The sequence below is a fragment of the Dermochelys coriacea genome, chromosome 4 (genome assembly GCF_009764565.3).
Source record: "Dermochelys coriacea isolate rDerCor1 chromosome 4, rDerCor1.pri.v4, whole genome shotgun sequence".
NCBI classification, from domain to species: Eukaryota; Metazoa; Chordata; order Testudines; family Dermochelyidae; genus Dermochelys; species Dermochelys coriacea.
In genome coordinates this window covers 36739546-36760420 of record NC_050071.1, presented here as the reverse complement: position 1 = coordinate 36760420, position 20875 = coordinate 36739546, and the positions used below count along the sequence as shown (strand labels likewise).

The following is a 20875-nucleotide window of genomic DNA, read 5'->3' as shown; positions in this document are numbered from 1 at the left end:
TCACCAGTGAAACCCAGAGGGTGCTGATCTGTGGTAAATGCACTTCCCCCTCCCCTTCCCCCAGTTTGGGGGTGTAAGGAAGTTGCCAGATATGTTACCTCAACTATACAACAATAACCTGGAGAGCTGCCACCTCTATTCCACAGCACACATGCTGCTGCTATGTGTTTGCATCTTGGCTGTGTCTGATCCCGACCAAAATTGAGGCCTCAGTATGCTAGGCACTGTATTGCCCTACAGTTGTGTTAGGAGGCTTTAGCTGAGCTGAAAGACAAAGGAAGGAAGAGATGATATTGAAGGAAAAAGTGGAGCACATAGGGCAGGAGTGAGGCTGAAGTGAAGTGACTGTGTCAAAGGGTGGACAGGAGGTGGCTGGGTGGAGCAAACAGTCAATCAGCACAGAGGCGAGAACTTTAGAGTGAAAACTGTCTAAAGCAGTCTGATGTCATCATCTGTTTCAGAGGGCTTGTCTACACTGCCAAGTTGTTGACAAAACTTGTGTCTTTCACAGGTACTTGAAAAAGCCCCCCCCCCCCAAATATAAAAGTTTTGCCACAGCAAAATGGCAGCGTGAACGCAGCTTTGTCGGCAGGAGTGCTCTCCTGCCAACAAAGGGAACGCCGCTCACGGGGCTGAAAGTATTTTGTTGACAAAGAGTGTTTACACACACCGATATTTAGTGACAAGGCTGTGTCGACACAGCCTTGTCGCGAAAAGCTGTGTGGTGTACACAAGCCCTGGCACTGCTGCAACTGCTGCTGTGTTGTTTCGTGCTGGCTCTGCTGAGGAGACTTTCTCTTCCGAAATGCATTTGGTAGGGGGAAGAGTCATGCCATGGTAATTCTAGAGAGGACATGGTACAGTTTGAGTCCTGGAGGCAAAGAGACACACCAAAGCTTTCCTTCCCTAGCAAAACCAGATCCACTGAATCTGGATCAATCTTTGTCTGTGGACTAGAGGGCCTGAAATTGTTTTTAAGCAACTATTTGAAATGTAACAGGCCAAGTGATATAGGCCAGGTAATACCCCAGAATACTGATCTTAGGTTTTGAAATGATTTCAAAAGCCAAGTCTCTGATGAATGAGAGGAGTATTGCACTGGCTTATCTCATAGTTTCAAATCCAACAACTTGTTACTTGCCCGCTGATTGAAAGGTGGTCATTATGGAATGATTTGAGCTTATATTAATAGTGACAAGTATCAGGGGGTAGCTGTGTTAGTCTGTATCCACAAAAACAACAAGGAGTTCGGTGGCACCTTAAAAACTAACAGATTTATTTGAGCATAAGCCTTCGTGGGTAAAAACCCCACTTCTTCAGATGCATGATGCCTGTATGTATAATTTTCACTCCATGCATACTTGTCACCATGCAAGGCACTAAATTTAGCTGTTTGGAGTGGAAATCCATAAACCTCAACAAAAAACTCGCACAGATACAGACATCATCTTCCTCTCCAAGTGCAAACAGATGGACATCATAGCAAATGGACTGAAGGTAAAAAATCCATTGCAATCGACATACTACACTGACTATGGGGAGAGACTGTGCCACACACTCTCAAAGAAACCGAGGAACCACCTGATCAGTATCTTGTACAGCAGAGGAGAAGATCAAGAATGAGCTCTCAAAACTGGAGATTCTCATACAAAACGAACCTTCCACACAAACATCCACGTGGCTGGACTTTACAAAAACGAGACAAGCCATTTACAGTGCACACTTCACTTCTCTACAGAGGAAAAAGGACAGTAAACTTTCTAAACTCCTACATGCCACAGGGGGCTACAACAGTGGTACCCTCAACTCACCTAACAATATTGTTAATCCATCCACTTAGCCCCATGGAAGAGTCTGTCCTATCTCGGGGACTCTCTTTCTGCCCCACCACCCCCAGGAACATGATACAGTTCTGTGGTGATCTGGAAGCCTACTTTCGTCGTCTCTGACTTGAGGAATATTTTCAACACACCACTGAACAGTGCACTGACCCACGGAACCCTCCTACCAACACTACAAGAAGAAGAAGAATTCTGCATGGATTCCTCCTGATGGTCAAAATGACAGACTGGACTTCTGCATAGAGTGCTTCCGCAGACGTGCACAGGCTGAAATTGTAAACAGACAGCATCACTTGCCCCATAACCTCAGCCATACAGAATGCAACACCATCCACAGCCTCAGAAACAACTCTGACATTATAATCAAAGGGACTGACAAAGGAGGTGCTGTAGTCATAATGAACAGGTCAGATTATGAACAGGAGGCTGCCACGCAACTCTCCAACACCACAGTCTACAGGCCACTATCCTCTGACCCCACTGAGGAGTACCAAAAGAAACTACGCCATCTGCTCAAGAAACTCCCTGCCACAGCACAGGAACAAATCTACATGGACATACCTCCAGAGCCCCGACCAGGGGTATTCTATCTGCTACCCAAGATCCATAAACCTGGAAACCCTGGACGCCTCATCATCTCAGGCATTGGCACTCTTACAGCAGGATTATCTGGCTATTTGGACTCTCTCCTCAGACACTACGCAACCAGCACTCCTAGCTATCTTCGAGATACCACTGACTTTCTGAGGAAACTACAATGCCCTAAGATACAACCGAATTTGCTCCAATCTCTCAGACAGAGACAAACACCTACAAGATCTTTATCAAGCATTCTTAAAACTACAATACCTACCTGGGGAAGTGAGGAAACATTGACAGAGCGAGTCGGGTACCCAGAAGTCACCTACTACAGGACAGGCCCAACAAGGAAAATAACAGAATACTAATGGCCATCACATACAGCCCGCAGCTAAAACTTCTCCAGCACATTATCAACAATCTACAACCTATCCTGAAAAATGATCCCTCAATCTCCCAGATCTTGGTAGGCAGGCCAGTCCTCGCTTATAGACTGCCCCCCAACCAGAAGCAAATACTCACCAGCAACTACACACCACACCACACCACAGAAACACTAACGCAGGATCCACTCCTTGTTGCAAATCTTGTTGCCTACTCTGTCCCCATATCTACTCTAGCGACACCAGCAGAGGACCCAACCACATCAGCCACACCATCAGAGGCTCATTCATCTGCATGTCTACTAATGTTTATATATGCCATCATGTGCCAGCAATGCCCCTCTGCCATGTACATTGCCCAACCTCGACAGTCTGTACTCAAAAGAATAAATAGACACAAATTGGACATCAGGAAAAGTAACATATAAAAACCAGTAGGAGAAGACTTCAATCTTTCTGGATATTCTATAACAGATTTGAAAGTAGCTATACTTGAAGAGAGAAACTTCAGAAACAGACTTCAAAGAGAAACAGCAGAACTAAAATTCATTTGCAAATTTAACACCATTAATTTGGGCTTGAATAGGGACTGGGAGTGGCTGGCTCATTACAAAAGCAGCTTTGCCTCTCCTGGAATTGATACCTCCTCATCTATTATTTTGAGTGGATTACATCCACCCTGATCAAATTGGCCCTGTCAGCACTGGTTCTCCACTTATGAGGTAACTTCTTCTTTTCATGTGTCAGTATATTTATGTCTGCATCTGTAATTCTCACTCCGTGCATCTGAAGAAGGCATTTTTACCCACTAAAGCTTATGCTCAAATAAATCTGTTAGTCTTTAAGGTGCCACCGGACTCCTTGTTGTTTATATTAATAGTGTAACCCTGAAAAAATTAAAAAGAAATTTAGGTTATTAGACAGTAGAAATCTCTGTGTTTGGGTTTTTGTATTTTGTTTTCCCTGGCATGCTGTTGGGAATGGTGAAAAAGGAGAGCATTGATAGCTTTTAAAAAAAGTGTACATCACTCTTCCTAGATCAGGGGTGTACAAACTTTTTGACTCAAGGACCACATCTGGGTATGGAAATTGTATGGCGAGCCATGAATGCTCACGAAATTGGGGGTTGGGGTGCAGGAGGGGGTGAGGGCTCCAGCTGGGGGTGTGGGCTCTGGGGTGGGGCCAGAAATGGGGAGTTCAGGATGCTGGAGGGAGCTCTGGGCTGGGACCAAGGGGTTCGGAGGGTGGGAGGGGGATCAGGGCTTGGGCAGGGGTTGGGGTGCAGGAGGAGATTGGGATGCAGGTGCTGGATGGTGCTTACTTCAAGCAGCTCCTGAAAGCAGCGGCATGTCCCTCTCCTGCTCCTAGGCAGATGCGCGACCAGGCGCCTCTGCGCTCTGCCTTGTCCACAGGTGCCGGACCTGCAGCTCCCATTGGCCGCAGTTCCTAGCCGATTGGGGCAGGGGCAGCGTGTGGAACCCCCTGGTTGCCCCTACATGTACGAGCCGGAAGGGGGGACATGTCGCTGTTTCTGGGAGCCGTGCGGAGCATGGCAAGCCCCCGACCCTGCTCCCTGGCGGGAGCTCGGGGCCACATTAAAACATCTGAAGGGCCGGATGTGGCCCCTGGGCTGTAGTTTGCCCACCCCTGTCCTAGATACAGGAAGGAATGTACAATACTCTTTAAGGAAATGGCTGGGGGTTTCCAACAAACATACTTTGCCTTCTTGGTCTTTTACAGCTCTATGTTCATTACTGATGAATGTGCATGTGCCTTTCTAGTAATACACTAATTCAGTGAAATTAAAGCTCTAACTTGATCTACACTGATGGCTGGTAAGCGACACACCCTGGAATGGGCAACAGCGGGGACTCTGGGGATCCTGATTCTTATTTTTTTATCTCCACATTTAAAATAAGGCTGGAAGTATTTCAATGTAATTGAAGTCCTATTAATTCCCTTCCATGCTGTATTAATAAACAAGGTGACTGGAGAAGTTTTAGAGCATCTTCTTTAGTAGGAGGGACCTCTGCAGTTTCACTCACACACTTTCATTGTCTATGGCACATAGTTTATATTTCATTCAGTCTTAACAAGTGCTGCTCCTCTCTGTGATGTGTGTGGCAGACTGACAAAATCCTGTAATATCCTGAATGAACTTTATTGAATTAAGTTAAATCTTATTGAATTAGGGTTAATACCTTTGGAGTACATTGAATTAGAAATGCAAATGTTTATGTACTATTGTGAGAGTGTATGGAACTTCTTTAGCAGGAAGACAAGATTAATGCAATCTCCTCAAAGGTCTTTTTGGAACAATATGTCTGAAGTACCTTGGGGTAAAGGGAATGCAAATTCTCCCCTCCAGAGCCAACCTTTTGAAGATAAGTGCTGGAGAGGAGAGACCCATTGTGTACTAATTACCTGCTTCTGGAAACTCCAGATCAAAGACCCCTGATCTGTATAAAAGGGTCAACTAAATATGTTCTGAGTGTGCTTTTTTTGAGCTGAAGCTGTGATGAACTGGAAATCACAAAGACTCCACTAGGTTGGAGGGTGGAATGACTTGTCCTGCCAGAAACCACGTTAGGATTAGTGTTATTCTGGTAAGTTTATGTAGGATACGTGTGTAGGATACTTAATATTTTTTAAAAAAGAAAAGGAGTACTTGTGGCACCTTAGAGACTAACAAATTTATTAGAGGATAAGCTTTTGTGACAGGCCCAACAAAGAAAATAACAGAACGCCACTAGCCATCACCTTCAGCCCCCAACTAAAACCTCTCCAAGGCATCATCAAGGATCTACAACCTATCCTGAAGGACGACCCATCACTCTCACAGATCTTGGGAGACAGGCCAGTCCTTGCTTACAGACAGCCCCCCAATCTGAAGCAAATACTCACCAGCAACCACACAACAGAACCACTAACCCAGGAACCTATCCTTGCAACAAAGCCCGTTGCCAACTCTGTCCACATATCTATTCAGGGGATACCATCATAGGGCCTAATCACATCAGCCACACTATCAGAGGCTCCTTCACCTGCGCATCTACCAATGTGATATATGCCATCATGTGCCAGCAATGCCCCTTTGCCATGTACATTGGCCAAACTGGACAGTCTCTATGTAAAAGAATGAATGGACACAAATCAGACGTCAAGAATTATAACATTCAAAAACCAGTTGGAGAACACTTCAATCTCTCTGGGCACTCGATCACAGACCTAAGAGTGGCTATCCTTCAACAAAAAAGCTTCAAAAACAGACTCCAACGAGAGACTGCTGAATTGGAATTAATTTGCAAACTGGATACAATTAACTTAGGCTTGAATAGAGACTGGGAATGGATGAGTCATTACACAAAATAAAACTATTTCCCCATGGTATTTCTCCCTCCCAACCCCCCACTGTTCCTCTGATATTCTTGTTAACTGCTGGAATTAGCCTACCTTGCTTGTCACTATGAAAGGGTTTCCTCCCCCCCCCCCCCCCCCGCTGGTGATGGCTTATCTTAAGTGATCACTCTCCTTACAGTGTGTATGATAAACCCATTGTTTCATGTTCTCTGTGTGTGTGTGTATATAAATCTCTCCTCTGTTTTTTCCACCAAATGCATCCGATGAAGTGAGCTGTAGCTTACGAAAGCTTATGCTCAAATAAATTTGTTAGTCTCTAAGGTGCCACAAGTACTCCTTTTCTTTTTGCGAATACAGACTAACACGGCTGCTACTCTGAAAAGAGAACTAACTGTAGCACATACTAGGTTTAAAATAAAGTCTTTCAGGCGAAGGTTAAGTTGAAATTTCTTTTATGTGTGGCAGTAGTTTCTTATCTTAGTGATATTTGGCTAACAAGAATGGATTTTGATAAGCAGTTATCAGAAGAGAGGTCTGGCTTGGATATAGGAGGCTGGAATATAGGAGAGAATTAGCTATCAATTTAAAATACAAGAATGTCACTCACAGAGCACCTTTTTAGTCTCTCAATTTGTGAGGCAAATCAAATTATTTCTTTCATTGTTCTTGGTATAATCAGAAGCTAAAAATGAATGGATTTTTTTCAAAGTGATTTGTCTTTCAGATATGCACTTTATCATTGTTCTCTGTTCCACATACTATGATCATTTTGTTTAACAGTATGACAAAAATAAATCTAGGCACTACTTTTTAGATGTGATTATTTTTCTTTATACAAGAGAACTTTTTGGGGACTAATCTACTGTCTGACTTTATTATTCCTATCAAATTCTGGATTCTTGAAGGATGTGATTGTCCATTGAAAGAATAAACTCCTCATTTCAGTAACACATTTGTTTGGGGGTAATTTGGGGTAATTTATTAAGAGAAAAAATGAGGAGTCTTGTGGCACCTTAGAGACTAACAAATTTATTTGGGCATAAGCTTTCATGGGTTAGAACCCACTTCATCAAATGCAGGGAGTGAAAATACAGGAGCAGGTATAAACACATGAAAGGATGGGGGTTGCTTTACCAAGTGTGAGGTCAGAAAATATAGACTCCAAATTCTTCTTTGTGTGCTCCCAGAAAGCCCCTTTTTCTCAACAGGTTCCCATCGGTTCTCCTTCCAGGGGACAATGGAAATCTCTCCGAAGAAACCTCCAACTGCTCCTGCTCTCTCCTTCCTTACTGACAGCCCAGTTCTTTATAAGGAACACCTGTCTCTTCTTCAATTGCTTCAGATAAACAAACAACAATGGCTGGCCCAGGTCCCTGGCTCTTAAAGAAGCAGAGCACCGGGTCACAGTAAATAACAAACAGAAATAACTATAGGCCATAAAGGTACTCTGAAAAAATCAAGCCGATGTGAGGTGCTGGAAGATGAAAACTAAGCAGTCTTTAATATCCAAATTTCCTCCTGTTTTTTGTACTGTTGGTGTTTAAGTATTTTTAATATCCATTATGTTTTATAATTTACATTTTCTTGAAGTTGATATTTTAGTTCTTATGTTCCTGCCTTGGCTATGAATGAATAGATGTGTGTTACTGGAACATCTTCTGTGTCTACACCGTTCATGGCAAGCAGTGCATCTGGAGCAAGAGACACTTAGTTTGCAGAACCAGACAAACTATCCATTCCTTCTGATTTGGACCTGCAGACTTGGCTTTTCTGATTCAGCAGAAGTTCTGGGCAGAGAGTCAGCCAACAACTGGTTTTCTCTTCAGTATTGTATAAACACAAGATGTTTCCTAAAGCAAAATGTTACTAAGTAAAAAGTCATGTTTATTTGATTTCTCTATTTAAAAAATTTCATATATGCATGGAAATTTTATTTAATATATTAAGCTATCATCTGGGGAAATCTGAAAATCCTCCTCCCATGGTTGCTTCATAAATTTAGGCCTGGGCTACAGTGGGGGGGGTTCGAACTAAAATATTCGCGTAGCTGAAGTCAAAGTATCTTAGTTCGAGTTAACCTGACTGTCCTCACAGCGGCTCCCCCGTTGACTCCACTTACTCCTCCTGCTGAGGTGGAGTACAGGCATCGATTCGGGGATCGATTTATCGCATCTAGACGAGATCACTACCTGCCAAGCCGGTGGGTAGTGAAGATGTACCCTTAGTTTCTGAATACAAAGTGGTTTTGGGGTAGCTTGAGTCTGTATTTGGTTCTATGAACAATGTTGTCATTGTTCATTGAACCATTGACGCCAATACAGTTTATTGTAGTGAAATTTGCTTAGGAAATTGTCACATCATTTTAAGTAATAATAATAATAATAATTAATAATTAAAAACACGTAATTGTTTCACACTTCTTCTGCAATGTGATTTAGATGGTAACACAATTTAAAAGATTCTGCAGTTGACTAGCTGTGATATTACCCAAGGTACGATCTGGACTGTTGAACAGTTGTGTCCCCTCAGCTCTCCAACATGGGGTGTCTTTTACCCTGCTTTACTGTGAGAGCAACCACTCCTGGCCTGCTCTCATACAACCTCCAATGTGTAAGTTACTCCCAGCTATACTTCAAGAGTGTTTTAGCCAGCCACCTTGAATTATATTATAGAACGACTCCAGCAAATTCCCAGTCCCATATTTTCCCCCAGAAATGTGCATCTTGTACTGCCCAGCACCTTCCTGGACAACACAAGTGCATATAAAGTCTGTCATTTCATTAATAAAAAATGATATGCACACGCCTTGTTATCTCGAATAGTTTCCCAAACACTTCAGTCCAAATACACACTGGTTTAGATAAGCTTTACATACAATGTTGCCCCACACATTTTACCAGGACAATAATGTTAAGCAGATTATGAGTTTTAATGATACCTCACAAGGCATACTTTGTACAAAATTTATCATAGTCTTGTAGAAAGGGTAAACATAAGGGTACAGACTGTCACACTAGTTCATTCTTCTAGAAATCCTTTCTAAGATATTTTGGCAGAAATTAATGAAAATAGTATTTGGTGGTCCTGTGTGTGTCTTCAAATTAATTTGAAGGAAGGTAAATGGTTTTGGAAGAGTTCCTGAACAGAAAAAAATAATATAAAATTTTACATGCACCTCTTTAACTAGTAGAGTACTGTGGATTAGTGAATAGCACGAAGGAAATTACAAATATACTCTCATTCCCAGGCTCCTCATCCCTCCACTCTTCTCTGGTCCTAGCTAGTCTTTTAGGAATCTCAAAGTTTTCAGGATTTCACTCCTCAAGGTGATTTTATGGGAGGGTTGTCCTGCTGACACACCATTTCCCCAGACATTGCTGAAACTAATCCTCTTGGTTGTCCTGGTTGTCTGATCTGTAGACGCCTGTAAATCTGCCTGAACTCTGGTGGGTACAGTTGGTGTGTTCTTCCTTCCCTTCTGCTTCCTTTACTGCTACATTCCTCCACTGCTACTGTCATAAATATAAAGGGAAGGGTAAACACCTTTTAAAATCCCTCCTGGCCAGAAGAAAAATCCTTTCACCTGTAAAGGGTTAAAAAGCTAGGATAATCTCACTGGCACCTGACCACAATGACCAATGAGGAGACAAGATACTTTCAAAGCTGGAGGGAGGGAGAAACAAAGGGTCTGTCTGTGTGATGCTTTTGCCGGGGACAGAACAGGAATGGAGTCTTAGAACTTAGTGAGTAATCTAGCTAGATATGCATTAGATTATGATTTCTTTAAATGGCTGAGAAATTAGACTGTGCTGAATAGAATGAATATTCTTGTCTTTGTGTCTGTCTTGTAATTTAAGGTTTTGCCTAGAGGGATTCTCTGTGTTTTGAATCTAATTACCCTGTAAGGAATTTACCGTCCTGATTTTACAGAGGTGATTCTTTTTTACCTTTTCTTATATTAAAATTCTTCTTGTAAGAAATTGAATGTTTTTTTCATTGTTCTTAAGATCCAAGGGTTTGGGTCTGTGGTCACCTATGCAAATTGGTGAGGAATTTTATCAAGCCTTCCCCAGGCAGGAGGGTGCAAGGTTTTGGTGAGGATGTCGGGGGGAAAGACATTACCAAACAACTTTTTCTCAAAAAATAAACCCGGACGTTTGGTGGTGGCAGTGGAAGTCCAAGGGCAAAGGGTAAAATAGTTTGTACCTTGGGGAAGTTTTAACCTAAGCTGGTAAAAGTAAGCTTAGGAGGTTTTCATGCAGGTTCCCACATCTGTACTAGTTCAGAGTGGGTAAGGAACTTTGACAGCTACTATGGAGTCCTGGAATAGATTTGAACTCCATGATCTGCCAGTACTTTGCTTACTCACTTGTAGCCCTTCATCACTTGTGTCTGAGGCGGAAAACAGGTAGGAAGAATAGACAATATGAGAGAGACAGACTGAGACGTCTAAGTAGGGATATTGGGAGCCAGGGTTTTGGTTTTTTTTCAGGGGAGGCGGAAAGAAACTGGAACAAAGGACAGTAATTACAGGGGGTGTGACTGATTGCTGGACCCAGTCTAGAAGTAGACTAGTCTGTAAAACGAAGCTTACTGTGTGAGGATTTTATCTGTATTCAGTTTTATTACTGTACTAGACTTAGACTTGCATGTTTTGTTTTATTTTGCTTTGTAATTCACTTTGTTCTGTCTGTTACTACCTGGAACCACTTTAAATCCTACTTTTTGTATTTAATAAAATCACTTTTTACTTATTAATTAACCCAGAGTATGTATTAATACCTGGGGGTGGAGGCAAACAATTTGAGTTTACTCTTTATAAGCTTCATACGGGGTAAAAAGGATTTATTTAGGGTTTGGACCCCATTGGGAGTTGGGCATCTGAGCGTCAAGGACAGGAACACTTCTTAAGTTGCTTTCAATCAAGGCTGTAGCTTTGGGGTAGATGGATCAGACCCTGCGTCTGTGTTGGAGCAACCTGGCGTGTCTGGCTCAGCAAGACAGGGTGCTGGAGTTCTAAGCTGGCAGGGAAATCGGGGCAGAAGTAGTGGTGCCACATGAGGTGGCAGCTCCCAGGGGGTTTCTGTGATCCAACCCGTCACAATGTGCATAAGGCTGCACTGCAACTGTATGACTGACCACATTTGTGATCTTCATGCATTTGCACCCCAACTACTGCTTATTTGTCACCCTTGCTAGTCCCAGCTAAGAATCCCGTAAATACTTTTGCACATAAATAACTTTACTTGTGTGAAGGGTTCCAGTAAGTTCAGTGGGATTCTGCGTGTGTGTAAAGTTGTTAACCTGTATAGGTGTTTGCAGAATCCTTCAAATATAAACACTTTTCTGGTACAGATCACATCTCTTTTTGTCTGCTGTGAAGCACCTAGCACAATTTTGGGTGCAGTAAAATAAATAAATAATAGTATCATAGAGAAAACATGACAGAATAGGGTAAATATAATATATATTGAAGGATGCTCCATATCCAAAATCTTTCCTCTTACTGTAGCAACTTTTCCTCATCCCCTAACCCCTTCCACACACAAAAGGACAGCCTGTCAGCAAAATATAATATTGATTTCTATGAAAACGGAGAGAACACATTATACTTATATACTCTATAATTATTGGGGGGGATAACATTATAATCAGATCTTGTTATAATTCTACCATTTATCTTTATCTTTATTCTTTTTTGTATGCTTGTCTTAGTATTAGTATTATGGCTAAAGAGTCTTTGTAGGGCAAACGAACTAGCTATGAACCATGATGTATTTCTGAGGAACTACAGCATATCCTCAGCTACCTGATTTGTTGTCACAAGTTTGTTCTTGTTTCCTGTTGATTTATAGGAGGAGAATGCACACATACAATTATAGCTTAAGAGAATATCAGCCTTTTTGCAGGCTAGTTCTTCAGATATAATTTTTTACCCACTTTGCCTAGTAATCACTACTTTATAAAAAAAATAATAATAATAATTCATTTGAACCCAACATAATGTAACTGGTGAGTTCCATTAAGCTCTCTATATTCTATAAGATTTCAGAAGAGTCCATAACAGTTCATTTCATCCCAAACAGGGACCAATTTCACAAGTTTCATTACGAAATCATAGCAAAATTATGAAACTCAGGCCTTTCAAGAGACCGAAACCTGTTCATTTTGCTGTGAGTTTCAGAGAAATATTTGCAGTCCCAAATGTCTACTAAAGTAATTTTTGTATCTGATATTGGCAGTTTTTCATATTATTTAGGTTGCATTGTGAAAAGTTCATACAGCTCTGGGGATATAAGAAAATGGGAATTACTATACTGGATCAGATCAGTGGTCCATCTAGTCCAGTATCCTGTATCTGATAATGGCTCATACCAGTTGCTTCAGAGGAAGGTTCAAGAAATCTTGCACCAGATAATTGTGGAAAGACATCCACAAAGTGAAAAATTATTCATAAACCTCATTAGTTAAAATTTGGCTTATACTCTGAAGCATCTGTACCTCCAAAATTTTATTTTGTTTTATTTGTTAATCTTTACCAATAACACTTTTGGGTATTCTGGGATCCATAGATCTAATCCCTTTTTTAATCCAACAAAGCTCTTGTTCTGAATCATATTTGGTAGCAATGAGTTCTGAAGATCAGCTGTGCTGCTCTATATTGCAAATATCATTTGGGATACTTCAGGTTCAGTGTCTTTTGGGTGCCAGTGTCAGCCTGTGAAAAGCTGCTGTATGTATCACAAGGTATGCCTGCACTGCAATTAAAAAAAAAAACATGGTGCTGAGTCTTGAGCCCAAGTCAGCTGAGACCCAACCCCCCTTGCGGGGTCTCAGAGCCTGGGCTTCATCCCAAGTTCAAAGGTTTACACTGATTTTATAGCCTCACAGCCCAAGCCCCATGAGCCCAAGTCAGCTAACTTGGGCCAACTGTGGCCATGCCACAGGTCTTTTATTGCAGTAAGATGTACCCACCAGTGTTGCAGAGTCTTCAGTGGCAGTGGTGATCTCTGTCATCTCTTCGCTTTTCTGTTTAGAAAGGCAGAGAGAAAATGAGTTCACACCAAGCCATACCCATTTCATTCAGAAGAGTGCTCCATTAGTACCTCAAGAGCAAAAATATTTATACTGAACAAAAATGTGGATTTGGAAAGGAAAATGTGTTGTATTTTTATTTGATAGGACTTGACTTGTTGTGTTGTAGAGTGCAATTACTTATTTCTTAAATCAGATCTCTTTTTTTGGACATTTTAAATGAGGGTTGGACTGAAACTGTTGGCACTTAATTTAGCTAGACTTTGAGAAACTGACAAGAACAACACAATAAATTATCTGCATAGGCAACAGTTTTGTATTTAACATTGGCTACCTTCTACTTCCATAAAGCCAGTGCCTCGTAATATTAACTGAAGTGTGTGGGTTTATATTTTTTTATTCATCTCTTTTATGTAGTCAAATGCTGTTGATTTATTCACAATAAAGCCTGCAAAAGAATGCTTCCTTGTTTCTCTGCCAGTTATAATCCCCTGGCATATATTTGTGTCTGGTTATTGAACATTTTAGTTGTTAAAACAATGTTAGAATAATTTTTTTTTTTTGAAATCTAGCATTAGTTGACACTTAACTATTTTTATAGTGCATTCCTGGTTAATGGTTTTGAGAAAATAACCCTTATTACTAATACCGTGTATCTAACACAGTTGAAGTTCAGCAGTTGGGAACCTTTGTACACTCTTATTTCAAAGACTGGTGGTCAGAGAGTAATTGTCAAGGGAAAGGAACTAGTTGGTCGGCATTAATATTAAAGTAATATATTTTCAGATGGTGTTTGCAGAAATTCTGTTGTACACTAAGGGCAGAGGCAAAGTGCTGCTCGTGCCTGCTGCTGTATGTGTATTGTCGGGAGGGAGGATAGGAAGTGATCACAGAGTGCTTCTCTGCCATAACACGGCACCCCTAGAAATAAGTACAGAGTGAATTATATAGACAGTTTTGTTTCTTATCTCATCGAGAAGAAAAGCCCTAAGCAAAAAAAGAACAACTCGAGAAAGGGTTGGGGAGAGAGGGTGGAAGAACAACACAACACCAAAAAACCTGGGGTAGAGCGGAAAAACAGAGAGCCATGTGAGATAAATCTGTTTTTTTTTCTTCTTTTAATAGTACGGCTTCATGACAGCATATCAGAAGAAGGATTCCATTACTTAGTCTTTGATTTGTAAGTATATGCCTTTTGTATGCTTGTATAACAAAAAACACACCGGAGACCTGATGTTCAAAATTTTTAGGGGCAAAAATAAGCTCATAAAATGATGTGCATGCACATGGCCAGGATGATGCATAACTGATCAGTTGTGTGTACATATCTGACTTGTATATGTCACTGTGATAACAGCATGTGCAAAGCTTTGCATATCCAAATGTTGAAAACCCTCCTCAGTGTATTTTGAACATCAGCTTAAACTAACACCAAACTGCTATACGTTTTGCAGTTATTAATCAGTTGTGATTATTTTCCCCATAGCGGTAGCTGCTTAAAGTTCTGTTTATTTTAAATTTGACTTTTAGCAAGTTTACTAAAGGATTTTCTTCTTGAAATTTAGTAAAGGATTTTCTCATTATCTCGGAGCTTATCCTGTTATTATTATCTGGATTTTACAATTACTATAAATGTATAATGTGTAATATACTAGTCATATAATAAATGTTATTGGTTCTGTACATTGAATACTGTATTATAGATGGGACTGGTAGTGTCACCTGTCATTAAGGTTGCCCGACACTTCATGTTAAAAGATCCTGTTTTCAGTTGCTGATAACTGTCAAACTTGAACCATTCGGGCTGAAATTTTCCATGCTGAGAGTCTACCTCAAAATGAATTTTGAGGGAGAATTTTAGACAAAACAGTTCAGATATTTCTAAGAATCAGACTAGAGGAAAATATGTTGTGGTGTTCATGTTTAAAAAGTTCTGGCAACCTTTTATTTTTGTTTGAGAAACTCTAGTGCCTCCATGCTTTGAAGCAGGTGCTTGAAATTTTGAAGGAATGAGGGCCTTTGTGGTAGGGATGTGCCTTTTACCATCCCTGTGGCAATCCATGAAAATTTGGCCAAAATATTCGCCTTTGAAAAATTTCAGTTTGCACATGCTCAGTAGAGACTTGCTAGAGCTTTTTAACTAATTTCCCTGAATCCATGCTTGCTGGATATGCTCCAGCCAGGGCTGCTGCTGGCCAGGCTGGGACCATGCACCAGAACTGAGAGCAGTGAGACACTCTCTCCTGTATTTTCACTGATGCCCCGGTGAACCCAGGCAGTGTGGAGGAGGAAGCTGCCTGGCTCCAATACAGAGGGGACAGACAAGAACTGGATTTGAGGGTGGGTCTGGAGGTCCTGGGACTTAGAGGCTGGCCAGAGGGGGGAAACTGGGACTTGTCATTGAGAATTGTTGAAACTGAGCTTGGATGGACAAGGAGACTAGGACAAGGAATTGGGGGAAGTACACTGAGGTTGGATGAGGAGCCCAGGGATGGATGCTGAAATGGAAGCCAGTGGGGATGAGATTCATGGGGACAGGCATTGGAGGCAGGTGGGAGAGAGAGATCAGATGAGGAGCTGGGAAGTGGGATGGGAACTGAGAATGGCTGGACAAGAAAACTGGAAGTGAGGGAGGTTGGAACCAGAACAGGGAGTTCAGGTTGGTGAGAATAGGACTTGCTCAGCAAGGCGACTTGGGCTGGAATGACACACCTCACCAGAGGAGACCAGGACTAGTTAAGTTAGGAGAATGACACTGGGTGAGGAACCAGGAGCGGGGAAGAAACAGGACTCTGACAGGAACTGGTTGGAGGGGACAGGATAGAAGGAACCAATCTTGAGGGGAATGGGTAGAAGAATCTGTGCCCACTAGAGCACATGCCCACCAGAATCTGGAATGGAACCCAAGATGCCTAAGTCTCACCATTCCTCTGCTGTTGACAAATGTCTGTGAAACCACTGGCAAAGTGCATGTCTCGTCCCCCTTTGGTGCTGATCCACATAAAGTAATACAGCCTGCTACTGCTATCGGTTACTCTGTTAGCTTTAAGTGGCACAGCTCTGTGCAGCGGAAGCTACTGATGTCCATATACTATATGATGGAATTTCTGTATTTTCAGTTCGTGTTTTTAAAGCCTGGGAAAGTATACCCAAAAAACCTGTGTTTAAAAGAATGTTAAGATTGCAAAGTCAAGCACTCAAAAGTTAGGAAATGCCAAAATTAAGGTTGCCTTTGGAACTCTACCTAATTCAGCCACCTTGTGTGTGTACGTTATGTGAGATAGTGCTTAATTACATGATCATGTACTATTTTTTTCCACAAGACCACGGCCTCATTCAGTGCAAACAATGGACATGCTCTGGAGGCAAATCAGTCTTGTTCAGTGAAAGAGGCTGTGGTCTGTGGGATCCCCAGCTTCATTTGTTGCAGAAGTTAGAAGGTTTGTAGTGAGTGAGGCAGGGATTGCAGGAAGAGAAAGAGTGGTCTCATGGTTAAAGCAATTCAGTGCTGCCCTGGAGAACTGCATTTTATCCTTGCCTCTTCAGAGAGTTTCTATGTGAATCATAGAATATCAGGGTTGGAAGGGACCTCAGGAGGTCATCTAGTCCAACCCCCTTCTCAAAGCAGGACAAATCATAAATGCAATATCAAGCTAATGTGAATTCCAAGCTGAAGTTCACAGTGTTGTATACTTTGTAACTATCATTACATTTCTATTTTTGTCATACTGATAACCTCAAAAAAAAAAAAACCCTCTCATGACATGAGTTTCTGCTGTGGAATTGACTGAAAAACAGTTATACTCATTTTTTATCCATAAATATTTTGTGTTCCAGAATATTAATCATTGTGGAAAAGAAAAAACATTTAAATAAGGACTTTAACACTGTAGCAAATTACATAGAACAGGACATTTTAATACAAGAAACGTACATTGCCAGTAATTTTCTATATCTCCTTTGCAACTGCCGTAGATATTTATATCTGAATAAAGATTTCCTCACTATCAACTCTTCCTTCTGCTTAATCTTGGAATGAAATCAATATAATGTGTTTATGAACACAGTCCAGGTTTAGCCTAAGTTTACCTCCACATTTTTTGCCTTGGAAAAAGGCTCTGTAAGATTCTTGGGTGCGGTGAGTGTCAAGACCAAATTTTATTTTAAAAAAGATAATTACCTCTTTAGAAACAGGTGTGTAATGCTGGTTTTAGCCTTGAACAGCTTCCCCAACTTCTGCCTTTTCCAAGGGCAGAGTAACTCCACTGAACCTCACTGCCATTAGTGCACATTTTTATGTACATTGTTATTTAATTAACAGACACACAGTTTATACAAATGAGATATTTAGGAAGCCAAATGAATATATCATTCTGAAATGTAAGTTTGCTGGGAGGAAATTGTCAGCAAAAGGAATCATACCAAAGTAAATAGGTAGAGCTTTTGCTATTTACAGGAAAGCTCTGTGTTTGCTAGGCTGAAGGATAAACCTGATTTCCTGAAAAAGACGAAGAATTCTCTGTATGTTTTATTCCTGATGTATAGCTTTTACAGCCTGGAGAAGCAGCTTCATTTGAACATTGTTCCAGTGGAATTCAGAATGCACAGCATGTATCCAGGAACTCTCTTATTATAGCAACACTAGTCCTCCTTCAGATTGCCATTTCATTTCAGTAATTGCAAAGCTGAAAATCCTGTGCACCCTCTAAAAAGAAGGTTTACTCTTTGAGGCCATATGCCTCCCTGTTGATATTCTTTTTGCATCTGTATATTTATTTCATTATCATGTATTGTACTATTAAGAAATAAAGTAATTCTAACACTGACAAATTGTATACATTACAACTAGTAGAGACAAAAGCTATTGCCGAAAGGTTGTTGTCACAGAGACTAAGGGTAACATTATCCAAAAGCAGCTGTTTATATCCTCTGCCCATGCTGATCCTATATTGTTCTCCTAAATGCTCCTAGATTTCTCTAACTAGTAAAGGGGGAGTGGTTGGTAACTTGATCTATGTGAAAACAAAATTAAATATACTGATGTCACACATTTCTTCTCTGGGAAGGACAGATTTTTCCACCCATGTGAAATGTTATTGCTGTCAGTTCATGGGTGCAGACAGATATGCTACAGTATATAGATTTAGTTTCATGAGGGTCATCTCTGGCAGACGGGCTTTTTTGTATTTAGCTCTTTTATTAATGTATTTTTAGAAGCTATATCTACTGTAGTTTTAGTTGCTGTGTTTGTGCAGTATATTAGGTGTATAACAGAAGGAATATCTCAGCAAAGTATAGGTACCATGTGGCCAGGACAGTTGATCAGTATACAAATGTCAAATAGCTCTTTGCACCCCATATCTATAACTTGGTACAGATAGCACAAAAAGAGAGTCAGATTCTGCTGTTACACCACTGCAAATGTACATGAATTCTGTTGACTTCAAAGTCAGAGACACTCTCTTGCAGAGACAGACAAGCTTCTGCAGTGTATGGAGCCTGTGTGTGTTATAAGAAAAGGAGTACTTGTGGCACCTTAGAGACTAACAAATTTATTAGAGCATAAGCTTTCGTGAGCTACAGCTCACTTCATCGGATGCAGGGACCAGACAATCAGAATCAGCCTATGAATAGCCTAAGGGGCTTGCAGCTCACTTCAGGGAAATAGTTGGCAATGTGTATTTCAGTTTATGTGGTCCTCTTTAAGAAGACTGGATTGCAACATTTATTTTATGTATTTATATGTTTGTGAAATATGCCATCTGTGAGTCAGAGAGAGTAACAAAAGAAAAGAAATCCTGCAAGGTGGGGAGATAGGTTGATTGTGAGGTCTCTTAGAAGGTGGGAGCAGTATGTGTTTCATTCTTGTTTTTAGTGGGGATGGAGTTATTTTTATTTTTACTTTCCAACTAAAAAATAACTATTTCTTTAGAAGTGCTCTAAATCCACTGATGACATGAAACATTACATCATTTGAACAGTTATAAATGTCTACTTTTAAATGCACTTTGGTGACTTGTTAGAAAAATTAATGGAGGTAAAAGATTTATAATGTTTTATATCACACAAAAATGTCCTTTCTATGTTTCTTTAGTATGAAAACAGCGTACTTGGTTTTTTTTAAAGTGATCTCTGATTGTGGCATAACACTGCCATACCCCACCCCAGCCCGAATCATTCATTTATCTTAATAGTTGCTTTCAAACTGTGTAGGATTAAATACTACCATATCTTTATAAATTCCCTTAAAATTGCATCCTATCCAAGGAACTGGGGGGAGGGGAGGTTTCTATTAATAGAAAAAGGGATAATTTTCATAATCTGAAGATTTCTTTACAATGACTGTTCTAGATAAATTTGCTATTTGAAAGGAAAGTTTGCTGGTTCATTTGTATACTTTAATTCCTGTCATGCTTTGATTTGAACCATTTTGGGTGGTATATCTTTTGCATAAGCTTGCATGTGATGCAGTATAATTTAAAAACAAGAAGGAGCCCTTCTGCCTAAAGTTTTTATGTTAAATCTGCACATTTAAGCATGAAATTGCAAAAAAAAATCACTTTTATTCTGTTGTTACATGAAATAATACCCCAATAGATATTTCACTGTAATTCACTGGTTGAGATTTTAATTGCACAGAAATCCAGGAATTCAAAGTGACAGTTCTTCCAAGTGTATCTCCTCCTACTTGGATTTATGCAGAAATGTGAAGGACCCCTTGTAAATCATGCTGCAGATCCCTGCTAGATGTACTAATGTAACATAATAATGTGCCCTATTTATTTTTGCTATGTTGAGTGTTCAAATCTGAGCACAGGGATTTAGACACTTTGGTGGCAATGTGTTTTTGGATATTTTTCTCTAGCAGTGCATGGTTGAGTGATTGCCTTGTGCCATGGGTAAGGAATTGAATTTTTATTCTACTAGGAACATGGGTCCTACCTCTGTCAGAAAATAATATTGAGTAGGTTGTGGTTGCTGCTATGATACTCTTCCCAGGGGTAGAGTTCCAAGGCTGTTCCTTCAAAAAGGTATAGCTTTCATGGGGAGGTGTGTCAGACCTGGGACTGACAAAAAAACACTTAAGAATACATGCTAGCTCTGACTATGCAGACATTCACTGGTGTTTACTGCTGAATTTAAGGTTGGAGGTCTGAGCCTCCTCTTGCTGAAGTCAGTTTTATACCACTGAAACTCCGCGGACTTTATTGAAGCTAGTCATGATTTATACTGATGTATGTCACGGGAGGGTCCCTCTCTTGTGCGGGTAAGTTGAATGTTGTTTACAATCCTTGTCCTTCTCTGTCTCCTACATGCCCTTGCACACACATACATATGCAGGGCATTCTAGATTACATATGATAGTTGCATGAGCCAACGTGCAAAGTAACACCAGGTCACTGAAATTACTTTTTGTTCCCTTCCACCTCACACATACATATGCTCACATGCATACACATGAACATTTATTTTTGAGTTATTCTATATGTAGGTAGCTCTTTTTCAGCCTCCTAACATTTTTTTGTTGCTCTTCTTTGAATGCATTCAAAGTTTTCAATGTTGTTATGGTAGCGTATGCCAAAAACTGAATACAATAGTCACATTATGGTTGAACTGAAGCAGTGTAGAGATCAGAGCTGGTAACAAATTTTTGAAGGAAAAGTGTTTTCAACAAAA

The 20875-nt window shown here is 40.6% G+C and overlaps 1 protein-coding gene across 49 annotated transcripts in view; it reads left to right on the top strand.

The window, feature by feature from the left end:
- Positions 1-20875, top strand: part of CAMK2D (calcium/calmodulin dependent protein kinase II delta) — a 237221-nt gene that overhangs the window by 134752 nt on the left and 81594 nt on the right. For all 49 annotated transcript variants that reach the window (XM_038400285.2, XM_038400273.2, XM_038400272.2 and 46 more), the window contains exon 4: positions 14324-14378. In XM_038400285.2, the coding sequence (XP_038256213.1) occupies positions 14324-14378 (55 nt within the window). The remainder of the gene's footprint in view (positions 1-14323; positions 14379-20875) is intronic.